The 19,265-nt window shown below is 42.8% G+C and overlaps 1 protein-coding gene across 1 annotated transcript; it reads left to right on the top strand.

Moving 5' to 3' along the window:
• Positions 1–1,306: 1,306 nt before the first annotated feature.
• TMEM275 (transmembrane protein 275) lies at positions 1,307–18,241 on the top strand. The gene is made up of 2 exons (XM_081195480.1): positions 1,307–1,986; positions 13,804–18,241. The coding sequence occupies exon 2, from the start codon at positions 13,883–13,885 to the stop codon at positions 14,429–14,431; it is 549 nt and encodes a 182-aa protein (XP_081051606.1). The 5' UTR covers positions 1,307–1,986; positions 13,804–13,882; the 3' UTR covers positions 14,432–18,241.
• Positions 18,242–19,265: the final 1,024 nt, after the last annotated feature.

The following is a 19,265-nucleotide window of genomic DNA, read 5'->3' as shown; positions in this document are numbered from 1 at the left end:
TCAGCTTGCTACAAGGGCTAAACACTACGGTTGTTGGTTGGGGGCTAAACACCCATTTGCATCTTGTAGCATCTCAGACATGCTGTGTGAAAGGTGGGGAGGGTGCAGTAGGACTAAAAGATCTCTAAGATCTTTTTCAGTCCTCTGGTCCTCTGATTCTACTCACACGCAGCAAAATGATGTGGTAAAGTGAGAACTCTGAGGTTGTAGAGTGGATGGAATTCAATTCTAGGCTGAATGCTATCATACATTTTTTAAAAAAATACCACACACACAACATTTCTCTCAGACTGCAAATAGGAAACAGCACACGTGGGTGTAGACTCGGCTAGAACCTTTGTCCCCGATGTGCTAGATTTCTGGAGTTTGTTTTTAACATTTTGGAGTTTGTATCGGGAGGTTTTTAATGCTTGAGGGTTTTATTATGTTTTTATATGTATTGTAAGCCACCCAGAGTGGCTGGGGAAATCCAGCCAGATGGGTTGGGTATAAATAAAACAACAACAACAGCAACAACATGGAGCTTTTAATTGGAGGGGGATCATTTAAAAATGGTAGCCCTCTCTTACAATCTGAAGTGGTCCCAACTCTCCACCTTATGAGTTCAGAATTCCACCCCCTCATTCTGCTTATAGGTCCAGGCCTGACCAATTTGCACCACCAATCAGACCTAAGCAGATCCCATAAGCATCCTAAAGAGAAGGAGGGGCATTGCAGCTGATAACCTTGCCGATGCCATCCTCTAACGCCTTTTATGCAGTTTTTCCTAGACAATGCAAGGGTTTGTCTGAATGCCTAAACGTGCCTTCTGCTGATATCTCATTGTTGTCCTTCCACTTTGATGTCCCCAGCTTTAGAAGGATTCCCGAAGCCTTTGAAAGGGAAGAGGAGGAGGGGGGGGGATGTCCTCAATGAACGCCTTCTTGTTTCCATTCTCGCTTCTATTGCTTGAATGCTGAATGAAGGAAGCCACAGTGTGATGTTGTTTTGGGTGTAGGTGGGATTTAATGGTCTGCGAATATACTTTTTTTAAAAAAAGTCAAGGAACAAAGGCACGAGGAAGGGACAGATGGCAAGCAATAAAACCCATTCCCCTTCATTAGAGATGCAAGTTTGTGCAGATCTGTGCCAGCTGCATTTTTCAAACTTATCCCCTGCTGTTTGAAGGATCGTGGGTCTCCCAGTAGTTGCTGCCTTATTAGAAAATTTCACTAGGCAGAAAAGGAGCTGCGGGGAGAAAAGTTAGGCTGATTGGGGTGGGGGGTTAGAAAAAAGAAGAAGAATCAGAGCCACACTGCCCCTGGCGTTGATAGTCCAGAAGGCAGCTAAATTGGGAGCAGTTGCTATTTTCAGCACCAAAGCTGTGAACAGCGTCAGGGAGAGCATGGAAGGGAGTCCTAGCCGAGGCTGGGTTTTTGCAAGAGGCTGTCGACCAGCTCGAAACAGGAACGGAGAGATGTAGTGGTTGTGACATCCTCCTGGCAGCGAAGCCATCGAGACCCGGCTTCCTGCATCGCTGGACTTGGCGACCAGCCGATCTCCCTGCTGTGTGCGTGGATGCAGCGGCCGGAGGAAGAGGGCAAACATGCGGCACGTGAATCTTTCTCTCCATAGGAAAAAGCATAACATCCTCCCGGGAGGCGGCTCCCCAAAGCAAGGCATTCTACGCAAGCTCCGATCAAGACCACTTGAGGCTCCAGAAGATCCGTGCAGCCGGCACCAAGAATACCTTCCTCCCAGGGAGCCTAAGATCTCAAGGATGCCTCAGCTCCGTCTAAGTTTCTCACGGTTGTGATGTCCTGGTGGAGTTCACCCGTCACGGAGGACCTTCCATGTTTCTGGGTCTTGTGAATCGCCTTTCGTCTAAGCTTCCCTGAACCCGTTCCCCCCTCCCTCTGAGGTTTTCCTAAAGAGTAAATGGAAAAAGAAAACTGTCTAAGGACGCAGAGCTTCTCTTGCGCTCTTCATAGTGCGATTCAAGTCCAGGTAATTCCCCCCCCCCCATTATAATAAACCTATTTTAATTTTTTTTAATGAAATTTTCATACTCTAAAGTCTAAATAATGAAGTTTATATTAGTTAAGAAATTGTCAGCCCCAAATACCACTTATTTGGGAGAAAAACTAGCTTGATTCACATCTACCATGGAAGAGTTTTGAAATGGTGTTTGAGGACAGAGGCTTCCATTCAGCTCTCTGCCGAGTGCTTGGTAGCCTTTATATATAGACTATATATATAGACAGTGCTGATCATAATAAAGAAGGGAAGGGGGGGGAGGGACAACTAATCAGCCAATTATCTGAAAATACAATGTGTTTGCTTTACATCTGATGTCTCAGCACCAGCAGTCCCAATCCACAGGTTGAAAGGTCGCTGAAAACCAGTTGATATTCTTCCCATTTAGACTAAAATGGAAGAGGTGTCCCTTAGATATGCAACTTCCTAGCAGCTTGTTGCTGTCTATTAATTCAACCCATTTCCTGCAAGCTGGGGAGCATTTGAAAAATTCCGTAATTTGAGTCTTCTTTTGTGGAGTTATAACAGGGAATGATTGCTTGCTGCTTGAGCTTTTCTTTTGAATAGCTATGTAATATTTTTCAGTTCTCCTCTATTTTTCCATTACATTTCCATTACAAAATACCGCACTTATTCAGTTTGCAGGTTTTCTTAAAATATATGTCTGAGAAATACACTCACAAAGAAAGTAGACACCTCTCATGCGTAAAACACTTCAGCAATCTCTCTATAAAACATGTACTTCAGTTTTCTATTGATCTAAGGACTGCCCCCCCCCTTCAACTTGTAATTCATTAAACTGGAGATTACAGCTAATTGATTTACCAGTAACGGAACCCACTTACAGTGGACCACCCTATGCTTAGAAGTTATTATATGAGATTTTGGTTACAGGATGGAATCACTCTAACCATGCACAGGATTCTATAAACTGACAAATCAATATGTACCCCAGGTCCTGCTCTAAACCTCAGTCAAGTGAATGAAAATTGGAGGATAGAATCAATGTACTGGATGTGGCCATTCAAAGTTTCTTTAATCAAGCAGTTTTAAGTTGTTTAATTTAAACCCTTTAAGGCTGCCATTCTAAGGTTGGTCTCCTCCAACCTTATATATATCTTCCCATTGTTCACAATGGGAGAGGCAAAATTGGGATGGCACCCTTGCCAGCTTCTGGGGCTGGTGTAATTTTCACTCTGGTTTGGGGACATGCTGGGGGGCGGGTGGACTGGAAAGGTGTTGGATCTTTTCAAAACAAGCCTTCTGGTGCATCACTAGCAAGCTCTGTTCTTGGCTCTAGCAAAGTCAGATTTCCAGTTTTGGTAGGACAGAGGCTGTGCACATTCCTGCAGCAGGGATTAGAGGACATCTAACATTAGATCTCTCACCCTGAGGTCAGAGCTCACTTCCAGGGGCCAGTAAGTGTTGGTGCAGTATATGTTCAAAATGTCCGATATGTAGATGTTTGGACTGTTATTCATAAGTTCAGATAAGGAGTGAAGGGATTCCTTATTTCAGGTGAAGTTCTTTTGGCATTCCCTGATAATACTGAGTTGGCTGGTCTTCCAAGATTGATAGAGTGCTTCACAAGTTTAAAGTACTCTCATAGCATACTGTCAACATAGAATACCTGTGCTCAGAAATCTGCATTGGTTGCCGATTTGCTACCAGGCCAGGTTCATGGTGTCATTATTAGTATATAAAGCCCTTAACAACTTGGGACCACTTTACCTACCCAAGTAGGCCTTACCCCATATATGATAATTTGACCACTTTTATTGGCAGAAGTGGCACTACTACAGGTGCTGCAAAATACCCATCCTGCATTTGTAAGTACTTGATATTTCAGTGTGGTGGCCCCTACACTTTGGAACTCCCTGCCTATTAAGATCAGGGAGGGGCCTTCACTGTATTCTACTCGGCACCTGCTAAAAACATTCTTGTCTAGACAAGACTACCCAGGTGCTTAGAAATTCGATGCGAATTTTAATCTTTTTGTATTTATACTTTTTGTATGTTTTAAAATATTGTACTTTTTCTTGATTTTCTTGTTTTATCTTTTCGTAAGCTACTTTGAGGGTTTTGGGTTTTTTTACAATCAAGCAGTATATAAAATTTTATAAAATAAATAAAATATGCCATTCCAGTGCTTTATCTGACTCTAAAGATTGTTAGTTAAAGTCAACAGCAGCCAAAGCCATGAACGCTCTGTGGTATTCTGTAAACTATTTAAAGTTTTCACTCTCCCTGCATAAATAGTCCCCTCTATGAACTGATGCAGGGCAGTTCCATACAGAAAAATGAAATGTACTCTGAAGTACGCATGTTGCAACTCATTATCGAGGCCATGCTTTCAGGCCACATCACACATGCTACATCTCCTAAATTGATTCAAGATCAAGACTCCAACCCTTCTGCTCACCATATGGAGCTTGTGCCAATTGCTCTTCTGATGGTATATATCAAGAGTTCTATATCATCAGCTCAGGGGCTAGGTCAATTTATCTGTGACACAGATACAGCTTAAGCCTTTCTGATTTCACATAAAATCCCCCAAATGTCAGTCTGTAGCATATCAGCAGCCATTAGATTTTAGAAACACCGATTGACAATGAATCTGGAGAAGTAGCAGTGTGATCCCATGTATGCCTACTCAGAAGTAAGATTCATGGACCTCAATGAAGCTTACTCTCAGGAAAATATATCTGGTCTCTCTGATTTAAATGAAGTTGACTTTCTGGTAAGTTTAAATAAGATTGTACCCTTAAACTTTGTGACATGGAATAAGATTAAGTGAAAAAGATACTAAAGGCAGCTAGCAGTTTTTTTCTAGGCAGTTACAGCTAAAGTACAGATGCAAAGTATCTCCCTTGGAAAGAAAATGCAAAGATAAATCTTTACGGAAGTTATTATTATTTTAATTTATTTTATTTATTTTATTTCAAAAGATTTCCATACCACCTCTCAATTAATAAGAATTTCTCAGTCCAGTTTACAACAACAGAATGAAATAACAACTGAAACATTGTGCATGGAAAAAGAAACGTTAAAAAGCTGGGGGAAATGAAAATGCACATAAAACAAAACAGCACAGGTTATGTTACTCTGGTTTCTCTTTGGATTGTATAACAGCACAGGCACCAGGTCAGCCTCCCATGGGAACAAATTGCACAAGCAGGGTGCCACCACTGTGAAAGCCCTGTCTCCAGTCACCATGCACATCACCTCATAGAGCAGGAGCCTCCAGAGAAGGGCCTCTGAACCAGATATAAATGCAGAGGTAGCTAACCTACCATTCCCATCACCCCTGCCCATTGGCAATGTTGACTAGGGCTGATGGTCACACCTAGAAGACCACAAATTGACCACCCCTGTCTTAACGTATGGGCAGGTTGATGTGGCAGAAGGTGAAGGTTGCATCCTTTAATGTAAGCTGCCTCAAGCCCATGTGGAGTTGATGGGATAACATATATTAGATGATACTATTTTAAGAACTTAAGACTTGTCTTGCTTGATCAGTCCAAAAGTATCTCTATTCTAGCAACAGTAGCCAGTCAAATTCCATTGATGGCTTACAAGCAAAGCAATGGCCTTCCTCTGAGGCTTGTCCGTAATGGCTGTTATGCAGGTATCTACAGCTTCTGAACATAGAGGTCCTATGAAGGGATCATTCCCGCCCCCACCACACAGACATTTGCTTCAGGTTGCATGTGGTTACTCTTCAGGGGATACTTCTATGTCCAAATACCTTACTGGTTCTACAACCAGGGGCTGGAATCCTTTACTCAACTATGTGGCAAAATCCTACTGAATGCAGTGGGAATTACCTCTGAGTAGACATGCCTATGATTGCATTGTGACTCTTTTAATATACAAATAAATGTGTGAAATGCATGCTTAAAGGCACAGATCCCTCCTTTCTCAAAAAGATGGCTTTTTCACTTTCTTGCTATCATGACATAATAAAAAGTAACTACAAGGGCTCTTAAAATATATTGCATTTTTTAAATCTATATTGAGTATATCAATGAGGCTGTAGAATCATGCTGTAAAACAGGCCCCATTCATGAAATCTTCTCCCAGTAAGATTGAAAAGACACAGTGCTAATTATTCTTCAGCAAGATTTGTTCTCCTGTATGTTTGTCAGTACTAGGCCTCATAATATCTGGGGCAGAAATTGAGCTAATGCGGGTGGCTCCTTTCCAATCCCTCAGGTAAGGGGGATAATTTTTTGAAATAAGTCACATATTGGAACAGTGTTATTCAAAATGAGAAAAAAACATGAAATGCTTTGAAGCAGGAATTGCTAGCAACAAGAAGACATTTCTGCATTGCAGAAATAAAAATCATTTGAACACACACACACACAAACACACACACACACACACACACACACCACATACATCCCAGGCTTTTTGATTGGGACATTTGATCAGTTGCTGAGGAACTTGACCAGGAGAATGCCATTGCGTTCATTTTCTACTTGAGGGCTTCACATGACTTCTGATTGCCTCTATGGGAAATAGTGAAGGGCCTTGGCTCAGTGGTAGGGCATCTGCTTTGGATACAGGTCTTAGGTTCAGTCCCTGGCATATTCAGGGTGCACAGGGTGAGACCCTTATCTGAAACCCTTGAGAGCTTCTTACAGTCAGTGTAAGACAATACAGAACTAGATGAACCATTTGTCGGACTCAGTAGAAAGCAGCTTTCTATGTTCCTATGTAAATGGGATGCTGAACTCTGGTCTGTTGGTGTGATCCAGCATGGCTGTTTTTAAGTGAGGTCCTGAGTATGTACAGCTGTATGTTCATGTGCTCCTCCTTTCATACAATGTGTCAGATATGCAGGTTACCAGTGGAATCAGGGGAGGAACCAGAATGGGCAGTCTCATTCCACACTTCACATGTTTAGTCTCCAGTTAACTGTTTGTAAAGGACTTACGATGCAGAATGTCTCTCTCTTGTGTGTGTGTGTGTGTGTGTGTGTGTGCGTGCGCGCGCGCATGTGAAATCCTGTCTTTGCAAGGGCTTCACTGTGGTGTAGCATCTTTTGTGCAAGCAAAGACATATTGTAAGCTCTGTGGTGTACCTGCCAGTGGGGACTGAGCCACCTAGGGCTGAAGCTGGAGTGACACCATAACACTCGTTCCCAAGTGTCCCGCTTTGCTCCTGCTCTGTTGCAATAAATGACAGCCATTCATTGACATGGGAGAAGGTGGAAGTGTGCGTTTCAGGGCACCAGTTGGGTGAGGAGGGAGCTAAACCAGCCAACTGATTCTAGTGATCCCAGACAGTGAGAACCAAGCCTGTTGCTATCTTCTTAACCTCGACTCTGGGTCATGCTTGAGTGTAATAGAATGGGGAAGATTGTTGGGAAATGATGTCATCTTTGCCCTTGAAAAAGCAATTAGTGTTTCGGAGAAGCTAACCTAACTGAAACCTGATATGAGCTCTGGCAAGCTGCTGACAGATAGTTCTCTCCTAAGCTGTGCATATATTCTGAACTTACCATATGCGACGTACTGTACTAAATCCAAATACTTCATTGAGATAGAATAAACCACCCTTGAATTCTATGGCTTGAATATATTATGGAAATTAGTGCTTAATGACAACTTTTATTTTACTTCTGGTCACAGGAAAAGGCAACATGCAGTGAAATTCACTGATATCCATCTCTATATTTCTGATTTTTAATGAATTGGTTGTGGATTTGGAATACAATGGAGATAACTGTGCAGGGAAAAATATTCTATATGAAAATTGATTTATTGGAAAATGAGTGATGTTTATTTCTAATTGGAATGACAAATCTAGGGAAGGCTGAATTCATATTTTTTTTGTTAGTTAAAGGAATCAATGCACAGATTACCGTATGTACCTGTTGCTTCCTGCCTTTTCCTCCTTTTGTACTATGCTATGATGCACAATAAAAATTAAGATTAGGGGAAAAAAGATGTTGAGATTCCCAGACCACCTGAGAAGTCCACTGTGAGGGAAGCTGGTACAGAACGGGCTGGATTGTGCCAATGACTTACAAGTAGCTACCACTGCTCACTCTATCCAACCTAATTCCTGGTGAGTGAAAAACCCAAGACCTCCATTTTATTTAGCCTACTTTTAGCAAGCTCTGTCTATCCTGACTGCAGCCAGGCATAACTCAAATCATGGCTCTCTTTACCTCTCCTTTAGCCAAGTACGGACATGAGCAATATGACAGAAACTTTGAGCCATGCGAAATATCCAGTCATCTTCAGAATCCAATACAAAAGATGTATTGGGGGATGGGGAATCTTTTTCGGCCCAAGGCTGTATTCCCTTCTAGGCAACTTCCTGAGGGCTACATGCCAGTGGAGGGAGGGAACAGAGGCAAGGGTGTGTGTGTTAAGTTGTGGGTGAACATATCAGACGACACAGCGATTCTTCAAACAGCTCTTGTTTATTCACAGGCCAGGACAGAACTGAACTGAAGGGCTCGGTCAGCCTGCTTATATACAGCTCCAGTACCATGTTACTGTAACAACTTTCTAAAACTATCCAATCACTGAACGTCAATCCTTCATTTGCATAACTCTCTACAGTATCCATCCAATCACTGAACGTCACTTTCGATCCTTCATTTGCATAACTATCTACAGTATCCCCCTGCTGGCCCAGGGTGAGAACTTCAGTACATAACAGGGGGGAGCACATTTCAGCCAGACACGGGGTGTGGCTTGGGAGAGTTCTGAGGGCCAGGTAAAGAGGCCTTAGAAGGCTGTATTCAGCCTCCAGGCCAGAAATCCCCCAACCCTGATTTAACAACAACAACAACAACAACAACAACAACAACAACAACAACACTATTTATACCCCACCACCCATCTGGCTGGGTTTCCCTAGCCACTCTGGACCTCTCCCCACAGAACACTAAAAACAGAATAAAACTTTAAACATAAAAACTTCCCTAAACAGGGCTGCCTTCAGATGTCTTCTAAAAGTCAGATAGTTGTTTATTTCCTTGACATCTGATGGCAGGGCGTTCCATAGAGTGGGTGCCACTACTGAGAAGGTCCTCTGCTTGATTTAAGACAGTGAAGCTGGATAAATTAGAAGTAGCATAAACAACAGTTTTAACCATGAGGCTACTAAGGCCTTAGGCCCTCAGTTTTCCAGCTCAGTCACTAGGGTGCAGGGGGGGGGGGTCCAGTGACAGATCTGGGGGTCTCAAATTTCAGTGATGCCAAAATTTGGGGCCTCTTACGCTCCATTGTAAATCACAGTTGCAGTGTCCCTGAGGCTCTGCACCCAGTGCAATCAAACCAGCCATGCTCTCTTAAATCTTCCTCTGGAAGACTCATGTATTTATGCTATCTTAAGCCACTTGGAGGAATGACCCCCTTTTCTCTCACTAGAGTCCAGGTTAGGTGGGGAAAGGGATTGACAGGTGGAATGACGTACTCCATTCACAGCTGTCAAAGGGAGTTTGAGGTAAACATCACAGAAGCAGGTAATTCTTCTGAAGATGAGAGATTTGTGCTTCTCCAATGCAAGAAGGTATGAGGGGGAGGTGAGACAGCTCTGCGGGACAGACACACTTCTTAATTTTGCTAATTTTTACTTGGCATGCGTCTCGAGAAAACATTTAGTAAGAGTCCAGAGTACATCAACATTTTGTACAGTATTTGTGTAGGTAGGTAATGTTCTTGATGAACAGTACAGTTATTCATCTCACCACAGTTTCTTGTTATTAATTCAGTTACTCACACCCAAGTTTTGCATTACTTGCATCATTCTAAATTCTCTCAGTTGGGGAATTTTAAACTCAAATAAACATTTATGCGTGGCTAGGGCCCCCACCTTTATATGTAAAACAACAGACTATTTAGAGTCCAGTCAAGCTGCTAGTATAAATTCTATCCTGTTTTGCATAGAGTTGATGGCAGGTAGTACTTTAGATCTCATATACTTGGGGGGGGGGAGTTATCAAGCAAATTCTCCTAACTTGAATTTGATGTCATAAATAAATAGGCACTGGCCATCTTTTCCATTGTGCACTGAGAGTCTGGAGTGACGTTCTGGATGCAGGTATGTGAGGTGTGGAAAGATATCTTATCCAAACACAGGAGGCTGCTCTCCAAGGTTCTAGTTGTGCTCATCCACACCATCAGCTACTGGATCCTTGAAAACTGGGCACCCCAGAGGACTGGATGTGAGACCTTCTGCTTGCACAAGTTATGGCCCCCACCCCATTTTTTTCATGCTGCTCTTTCTCCTAGGGATCTGAGCATGCATGGTCCTTTCAACTCTTTCTTTATCTACACAACAACCCTGTGAAGCAGATTAGGCTGAAATACAGTGGGTGCTTCCAGGTAGGGGTAGGTTGTTGCGACAGATCGTGCAGATTCAGTTTTTCTGTGTCTGTGATTGGCATGTTAGCCAAGAAAGATCATGCTCCATATTTCATAGAATCATAGAACTGTAGAACTATGCCCTTAGGTTCACAAACTTGTTAGACCCAGTTCCTAATGAACATAGCTTTATGTATGGTTTATGTATGGTTTGGATATCTGTGAAAATTCCTCTCCCCACCAAACAAATAATTCTGTATGGTTGAAAAGATGACCCAGTATCTATATTTTATGCAAATATCTTGAGCAATGTGCATCTTAAGAAGATAATTCAAGGTATCACTGATCAATGCTGCTGATTGAGTATCCTATATAATGTCTTCCAGAATAGCATTGTTCTTCCTAACGCAAATCAATCGATCATGCTTCTTTAATGAAGTGACTGTGGCTTTATTGGATGGTAGTGACAAGAAATGGGAAGTAATGGCACAAATGAATTGAGTAAGGATATTGATTGGATTTGACCACTGAGGAGAGGTATACTTAAAGTGAAGGGAAATCATTTTATTCCATGTGAACATGGGACTTTACTTTTGGGGTGGTACATACCACCCAACCACTAAGTGTTGTTGTTGTTTAGTCGTTTAGTCGTGTCCGACGGTTCGTGACCCCATGGACCAGAGCACGCCAGGCACTTCTGTCCTCCACTGCCTCCCGCAGTTTGGTCAGACTCATGCTGGTAGCTTCGAGAACACTATCCAACCATCTCATCCTCCGTTGTCCCCTTCTCCTTGTGCCCTCCATCTTTCCCAGCAACAGGGTCTTTTCCAGGGAGTCTTCTCTTCTCATGAGGTGGTCAAAGTGCTGGAGTCTCAGCTTCAGGATCTGTCCTTCCAGTGAGCACTCAGGGCTGATTTCCTTAAGAATGGATACGTTTGATCTTCTTGCAGTCCATGGGACTCTCAAGAGTCTCCTCCAGCACCATAATTCAAAAGCATCAATTCTTCGGTGATCAGCCTTCTTTATGGTCCAGCTCTCACTTCCATACATCACTACTGGGAAAACCATAGCTTTAACAATACGGGCCTTTGTTGGCAAGGTGATGTCTCTGCTTTTTAAGATGCTGTCTAGATTTGTCATTGCTTTTCTTCCAAGAACCACTAGGTAGTGCTACCTATTTTGACTTTTGTGTACCTAATGTGCTAAGATTTATATCCAGCTTTGCTAATGTACATAAACTATCTGATTCCTTTCTTTTTTTTACTTCTGTGCTCTGCTTCACAATGAACCTGAATGTTTCCCTTTGAGCTGAAGACTGCTCCTAGTAACAACTGGATTCTATATTTTCAGCAGCAACAACAAAATTGGGGCTCTCCCATGATTGTTTCTTCATTCTAAATCTTCATTCCAAGTGTGGGGACCACATTTTGGCCCCAGACATGAGGCTCCCTAGCTCTTCGACTCTCTTCCTGAATGACTCGGTTATAACCAAAAACTGTTTTAGAAGGAGGCTTCCTTTGCCCCTCCCTTGGCTGGGGACAATGCTGCCTGTGTGGATGAGATCTGAGTAAGAGCGTGTCAGAGAGCTGAGTTTTGGACTCTGGAAAGCTAGCAACATTTCTGGGAGCAGGCTGGCAGTCTCCCTGGAAAACTATTATGTGGAAGCCATGGATTTGGGCTATGTGTTGGAGTGGTTTAAGCACTGCCTCTGCATAGGTTGTAAGCAAACACAATTTTGTTTAAAAGGCCAATACTAGTGTCCTCCTTCCAGGGAGATGAAACCCGGGGAAGGCCTGCACCCCCTAGAACCTCTCACTGCTTGGAGAATTGGGCTGTGCCTGGCAACAGTAATCAATACACGAAGATAGTTTTAATCCACAAATCTATCAGAAATTTAATTTGAGAATTTACTATGTAAAGCTTACATACGCTGGAAACTTCTTATAAAACAGGAAAATGAAATCAGTGGTGCTTTGATGCTTTTAACACCCCATCTCTTCTTCCCTTAGACTTCAGTATTAACCTTGCTCATGATTTTTCAACACACACACACACACACACACACTGCTGCAGCATTTTCTTTAAAGAATCAATGGCCTTGTAGAACAGGAAAAAGGATGGGAGGATGCACAGTCCTTATACTATTCTGCACTGCCTCTCTGATGAGAAAAAAAGCAGGAAGCTTCAAGGCTTCCTCCTCTGGCTTTAAAAAGCTGAGACAGTTATTGGGGACACAAGAACTGCTGTAGGCTTAGGGTGAAGAGTGTGTGGGTTATCGCTAAAGGAAGTTAAAGGAAGTATTTTTTCCTTTTCTTTATTTTCTGTGTTTGCCTGGGCCACCCAAAACATGAGTTTTCTGGGCAGCTCACAAAAGAGAGAGAGAAAAAGCAACAGGAAAAATGAATTGCAATATCAAAATACAAAAATGTAATATCATAAAACAATAAATTGCTGCATGCTCCCCCCCCCCTTTCCCCAGCAGATGAAAGGCAGATGGCATTGCAGATATACAATAAATAACAGATCAGGCATTGTGAACTAAGATTCTAAGATCACAAGCTAGGATCAAGCTACTGTACATGTTACATTAGCTATGCACCTGTGTCTTTCTGTGCAGGGGCTCTTAGTGTGGAGCCCTAATCTTGATAAAAATAGCAAGGAGGTTAGGAGGACTTTAGGCCTTTGCCCCCTGCTCTGTTCCTACTCCAAACTAGGGCCTATAAAATACAATGTCTCCCTGCATTTTCTCCACACTATGCATAATGTTATGTTCCTCTCTGTACATCTTGCATAAATTGATATGCATTACTCACCTTTTTCTGAACTAAAAAGACCAAACGTTGAAGTTTCCTCATAGGAGAGTTGTCTTAGCTTCATGATGGTTTTTGTTGCCTTCTACTGAACCTTTTCCAGCTCTGTAACTATCTTCCCGAGGTGTGTCAACCAGAACTGAATGCAGTATTCCAAGTGTGGTTGTGTTTCAGGTCGTCTCATGCAGGAATCAAAGGATCACAGGGTCGGAAGGGTCGTCTAGTCCAACCTCCTGCAGTGCAAGGGAAGGAGATCTTTCTTGGCTGCTCATCCTGAGGCAATTGCACTTGGCTCCAACCAATGTGCAAACCAGAGCTGGCTCCAGGTTTCTGTGGGTCCTCAGACATGGCGCCAATTAGCTAACCCGGAAGAGGCGGGATGTGCAAACTGAGAATTCTCTTATGCTGCATCTGATCTTCACTGTGCACAATGGAAATGCTATCATTTCCCTGGGCTCTCTGTGACCAAATGGCCAACTCTGCCACCCTCTGGAGCAGCCTGTGGTGCAAATGGCAACTTGCAGAGGCAAACAAATGGGGTTTAAACATTGTTACCAGGGTTTGAATCTTTGCAAATCATGCAAACAGAAAGTCTGAATGAATCAACATGTTTATTCCACTCCTTTCTGCCTTTTCTTGTTTTTCAGGCTTTCGGAGCAGCAATCGACCATCTTGTGGGCACCATGTTTGTTCAGTGAAATCCAAGGCCCCACCTGAAACACTAACATGTTCAGCGACAAGAACAGCACTCCTTTGTCCCAGAAGCCAAGCAAGAAGAAAACAAGGCCGCAGGGTCTCCCTTCCCCAGCTCTTTGCTGCGCCTGTGGACTGTGCATCATGCTCGCAGGCATTAACATCACCCTGGTGGGAGCGTTTGCTTTTGGGACATTCTTGCCTGTCAACAACCCTCCCATTGTCATCGGCCCCATCCTTTTGGTTGTGGCATTCACTTTCTTTGGGGCGTGCTGCATCTGCAGCCGGAGACCTCCTGCTCACGGTGCAAGGAAATCCAAACCGGGGGCCAATATTGGGCTCATCAAACCTGGAAGCACAGCTTTTGAAATTGAAACCAGCGAGCACACAGTTCAAGACACCACGGCTGTGCAACTGAGCCCAACCAACTCCCCCATGTCCTCCAAGAGGTCTACCCCTGTTCACGAGAATTCAAAGACCTGCAAACTTTTTACAATGGATAGCAATGGGCCGGCGGCCAAATACATAGCAGGTGGAGAATCCATACAACTGAATTTGCCCAGAGACATGGGCATGTCATAAAGCCAAACTGGAGAATATTTATGAGTAGCTGGGCAGCAGGCACTTCAGCATGTGACCAGATGATTAGATGAGCTCTCAGCACACCAAGCATCTGGGATCCAATTTAGTGTTGGCCGACACGTGCATCAGAATATGTTGAGAAATTTAAGGGAAAGGCATAATAAAGCAGCAATTACTTAGAAATCAATGCACAGCTGAAGTGGGAAGTGCCAGGCACTTGTGTGGAAGGACTGGATTTTGAGCAATGAAATTAAAGTGAAAGATGGCACATACGAATCAGCAGGGCACAGCTACTGAAAACACCACAGCCTCTGGATCTCATTCATTATTTTAATGGGTTTATAAATGATAATATGGTGGTCAGAGTCTGATGATACAAGAACAGTGGGAAATTTATAGATTCTGGTTATTTTTTTAGCAGGAATGTGGATCGTAATGAACATTGAACAAGGAAAAGAAAATTGGCACTCAGATTTTATGAGGTTGATTTGTTTTCTTATTCTGAGGTCAGTGCTTCTTGAGTGCAATTTAAAATCCATCTGGCCTCTTGTTTTGCCCTGCCTTCATACTTTCCTCCTTTTCACTGCTTGCTGCAAAAGTCACTGGAGGTTCCACACATAAATATCGCCTTGATTGACCTCCCTCCATCCTCTGGTTTTCAGATTCAGGTTTTGGTTGTGTCACTGGCAGCAGGCTCGGCTGCGTTGGGTTTCAGATGGTCCTACAGAGGATGTGCAGGGTAGCAATGGGCAGAGTTGCAAGGTTACAGAGAAAACAGGAGGAGAAATCATGGAAAGACTTTATATAACAGGAAGTGGGACAAAACAACATTTTATAACTAGCTTGTGACCAGCAGGCTAGTCTGAACATCCACCCATTTGGGAGGAAAATGGCTTGACCAAGATTTGACCTCTGAAACATGGATATGTATAATAAGGAGACATGTGCAGAAATATATGGTGACAAACATTAGTGCACATAATGGAAATTTTGATCTCTTTACATCTTAAGAAGAGTCTTAAATTTGGGGAAAATAATCACTCAAAGCCCTTCTTATGCAACTACTCTATGATATTGGTTGTGAACGAGAGAATGAACATGTTCTCCTCTGCTTGTATCAAAATACCAGACAACACAGTGATTTCAGGGTTAGATGATCCTTCCCTGAGGTCATTAGACTTGACGATGCTTCAGAGAAATATGTTGTGTGTTGGTTGTCCAATCAATGGCCTCAATCTAACTCAGAAAGATTCTTTTTTTTTTTAACTTGCAGATATTATTTGTCCCCTAAATGTAAAGTGGCCTATTTAGCTGAGACTTCCACATTTTGCTTGGGAGCATCTTTTTACTGTAATAAGATGAGCGATACAGACTAGGCTATAGTAGGGATGCTCATGACATTCCCCCAATCTGAATTTCTCACCAAATTTTGGTGTTCCAAACTTCTTGCAGTGATGCCAATGTGTTTGTGATTCTTCCAGTCTTGATTTCTGGCCTTTTTAAAAAGACTATTGGGCATGTACAAATTGCTGGTTCCCCACCCCCTTGCTTTCACCTTCTTATGTTTGCCCTTGCATGTCATCAGTCCACACTGAATATGTATGCACATTAAGGAAGATATCGGGCAACAAACAATTATAACCCAGGATCATGCCTTTCTTCTGTGTGCGGTGACTGAAGGAAGGGGAATGCAATGTGAAGGGAAAGTCAGAGGGGAGTAAGAATTGCTGGGAGACAATGATGGTGAAAGAGACAGATGCAGGAGGAGATGGCAAGGGGTGGGGTGGCACCACAGACCTGTATTGGGATGGAGCGGGGTTGGGGCAAGGCACCAGCAAGGTTGAGGCAGGTGCATCAGAAAGAGCACTGGATTGGCTCCACCAGTGCATCTGTGCCACCTGACTTTGCTGCCACCTTACATCACTCCATCCCAGTATGTAGTAGTGAGAGTGCTGCTGGGAGACCATGTTCACAGCACCACCCCTTCCCTACCAACCACTCTAACAAAGAAGAGAATAAATTAGTGCAGAAGAGCAGAGAAGAAGATCTAAGGGAATGCTCCTATGCTCCCTAGAGTTGGTCTATTTGACTCCCTCCAATTTGGGTTCAGTGAATAAAATAAGGCACATCCTCCACATCTTCTGTTCTGTTTGGCATGAGCCAGCAGTGCTGGCTCTGTTGTACATCTGTCAGAAAGGTAGGCTTGCCCCACAGTAATCCTATGTGTTTTTTCTCAGAAGTTCCACTAAGTTCAGTGGGTTGTATCTGACTTATCCTCATAGTAGACCCACCGAAATTGAAGGAGAAGTTAGTCTATCCAACTTAAGTCCGTTGATTTTAATGGGTCTGCATATCAAGGATGTCAGTGAGTCTGTGTTCAATGAGTATGACTTAGGTGGATACAACCCACAAGGTCTTACACCCTAGTAAATAGGTTCATTTTCTGCACTGTTGATAGTTATCATTTATTTGTTTACTGTGCATATTTGTGTTATAAAAGGGATATTTCTTAAGGGTTCACCAGTTGCTTACCACCTCTCACCTCGAACTGAAAAGGTATGTCTTACAACAGAAAGAAATTCTGAGGCAATCATTCTGTCTCTCACCAGTAACCTGTTAAGGAAGGTGACATGTAAACCAAAAAGTGCAGCAAAGTACATAAGCACCAATCTTCCTGAAACTGATAGTGGAAGTTCCTCAAGAGAAGCTGATATGATTGAAGTAAGTGGCTGAACCCACTCATGGAACCATGCCTGAATGAATGGGGTACATTGGCCCATCTCTCATACCAAGGGGGTTCACACAGGAACTGCTGCAACTGTGGGGACTACAGGGTTGTGTGCAGGATAGGCCCCTTCTCATAGTTGCGGAACATGGGACCAGTGGGGTAGGCGGCTGCTGGCCTGCACCAGTCCCCCTCATGTATGCTTTTAAGGTGTGAGGGGCTTAATCTGAACCTTCCAGAGAGAAGAGAGATTTAGAATCCATTCACATTTGGAAGAATAGTCTTTAAAGACAACTTTCATAGTCTAAGATGCAGCACCAACTAACAAGATGCTCCCTACAAGTGTATCCTGAGAAGTTGGATGTAATAAGATCCAAGTGCTTATTATGCTAGTACTTAATTGTTGTTGAGATTTAACACTGTAAATGCACCCTGAAATTAGCACAAATTGCAGCAAAGAAAAGAGCCAGAAATATGTGATGATGCATTGTTTTAGTGAGTAAGCCCATGCATGTTAAGGTTGACTACTAAATGTTAGCAATTTTCTTCATTGTCACCTTGATCTAAATATTTTCTTCAGTACATCACAGAGAAAAATGATATTGCCCATTTTAGGGAGGTCTACATTTAAGGTCCTTATCATCAATCTGTACAACAAGTTGCTTAACTCCATTTTCTTCTAATGGTGGAGAACTTTGAAACAATCCAAAAGCAAGTGGATTTGTGTTATTTTTCAAATTCATTTCTTGCCTTCAGAAACTGAATGTTTTGGGGAGTGGGGGCATTTTGCACAATAAGCAAAACGAAAAACAAAACAAAACAGCTGCCTGAATTACTTTTAAAGATGGGGTGTTGGGGTTGGGGTAGAAGGCACTTTTGTTCCCGTTAGAAACATGTTGAATTATGTCAATTTCATTGTGTGAAATGCTTGTGGCCAGTCCTGTACAGAAGCACAGTCTTTGGAGTTAACATGTGGTCATGCTTCTGGTGACAGTTTCCATGTTTACAAAAGCAAGTGACTGTTTAGCACGTGTTCAGTGCTGTCCTTTGGACTTTCCATGTGTTCAATAAAATATATTCAGATATTTCCTTAGTCTTCTGCAGACCTGAGCAACCTCATACTTATCAATCAATGCATCATGCCGTAACCTTGGGAGAAGCAAGGTATACATTGGATTTTGTGAAAGAGGTCCATATATTATCAATGGCATATGATGGGTTACCTAAGAACTGGAGATGTGTGTGTGTGTCTGTCTAAACACTACAGCCCCATCAAAACAATTTGCAACATGATCTACTTTGGCCTGCAGTCTGTTCTGATTCACTATTCGATCAATGTGTCGCTGGAAAACGTAAAAGTCACTCAGAAACTACTCAACCAAGTTCCTTGAAGAAGGAGGTGGTTGATCTTATGAAATCAAGAAACCTTTTAGGCTTGCTGGATAGTTTGATGGCTCTGTTAATTGCACTTTTAACTTCCGATCCTACTGTTTGAGAACCTAGCCCTTTAGAGCAGCACAACACTTGGAGCTGACTCATGGCTTTGATTTTGGGACCTATTATGCATAGGGTCCAGAAGGATAAATACAATGTCATCTTGACACTGTAGACAGAGGCGGATTTAGGCAGCATGACTGGTTCTGCTGCACTGGGTGGCAAGCATAGGAGGCACTGCTGGGCAGCACAACTATGATGTAGTCGTGAATTGAGCAGAATGGAAGGTGAATGGGGAGGGCAAATTGATCAGGGCACAACCTGCTCAAAACAATCCCTCCACTACAAATTTCCAAAAGCAGGATAGGAGCCTTGTGGGTAGTTTAACAAGCTATATGAAGTGGGTGTGAAAACCAAAAGTACATGAGGCTACTATGGGGAAATGAAAGGAAGTTTTTAGGGGACAAGGTGATAATGACAGTTGGGAATAGGGATCAGGGAGAAATTCAGTTAGCTTCACATTTTAATGCAAAACTACCCAATTCATATTTCCAGAAAGAATTTGCAAACCAACCACAGATATTCTTTAAAATTTGCACTTCCCTGAATGTTGCTACGTAGGTCTGCAAGCACACTATAGGCACAAAAAGGCAGACATTAGGGGAAAGCATGCAT

The sequence above is a fragment of the Podarcis bocagei genome, assembly GCF_964188305.1.
Source record: "Podarcis bocagei genome assembly, chromosome: 5".
Taxonomy (NCBI): Eukaryota; Metazoa; Chordata; class Lepidosauria; order Squamata; family Lacertidae; genus Podarcis; species Podarcis bocagei.
The sequence above is the reverse complement of the archived record's forward strand: the minus strand, read 5'-3'. Positions and strand labels throughout refer to the sequence as shown.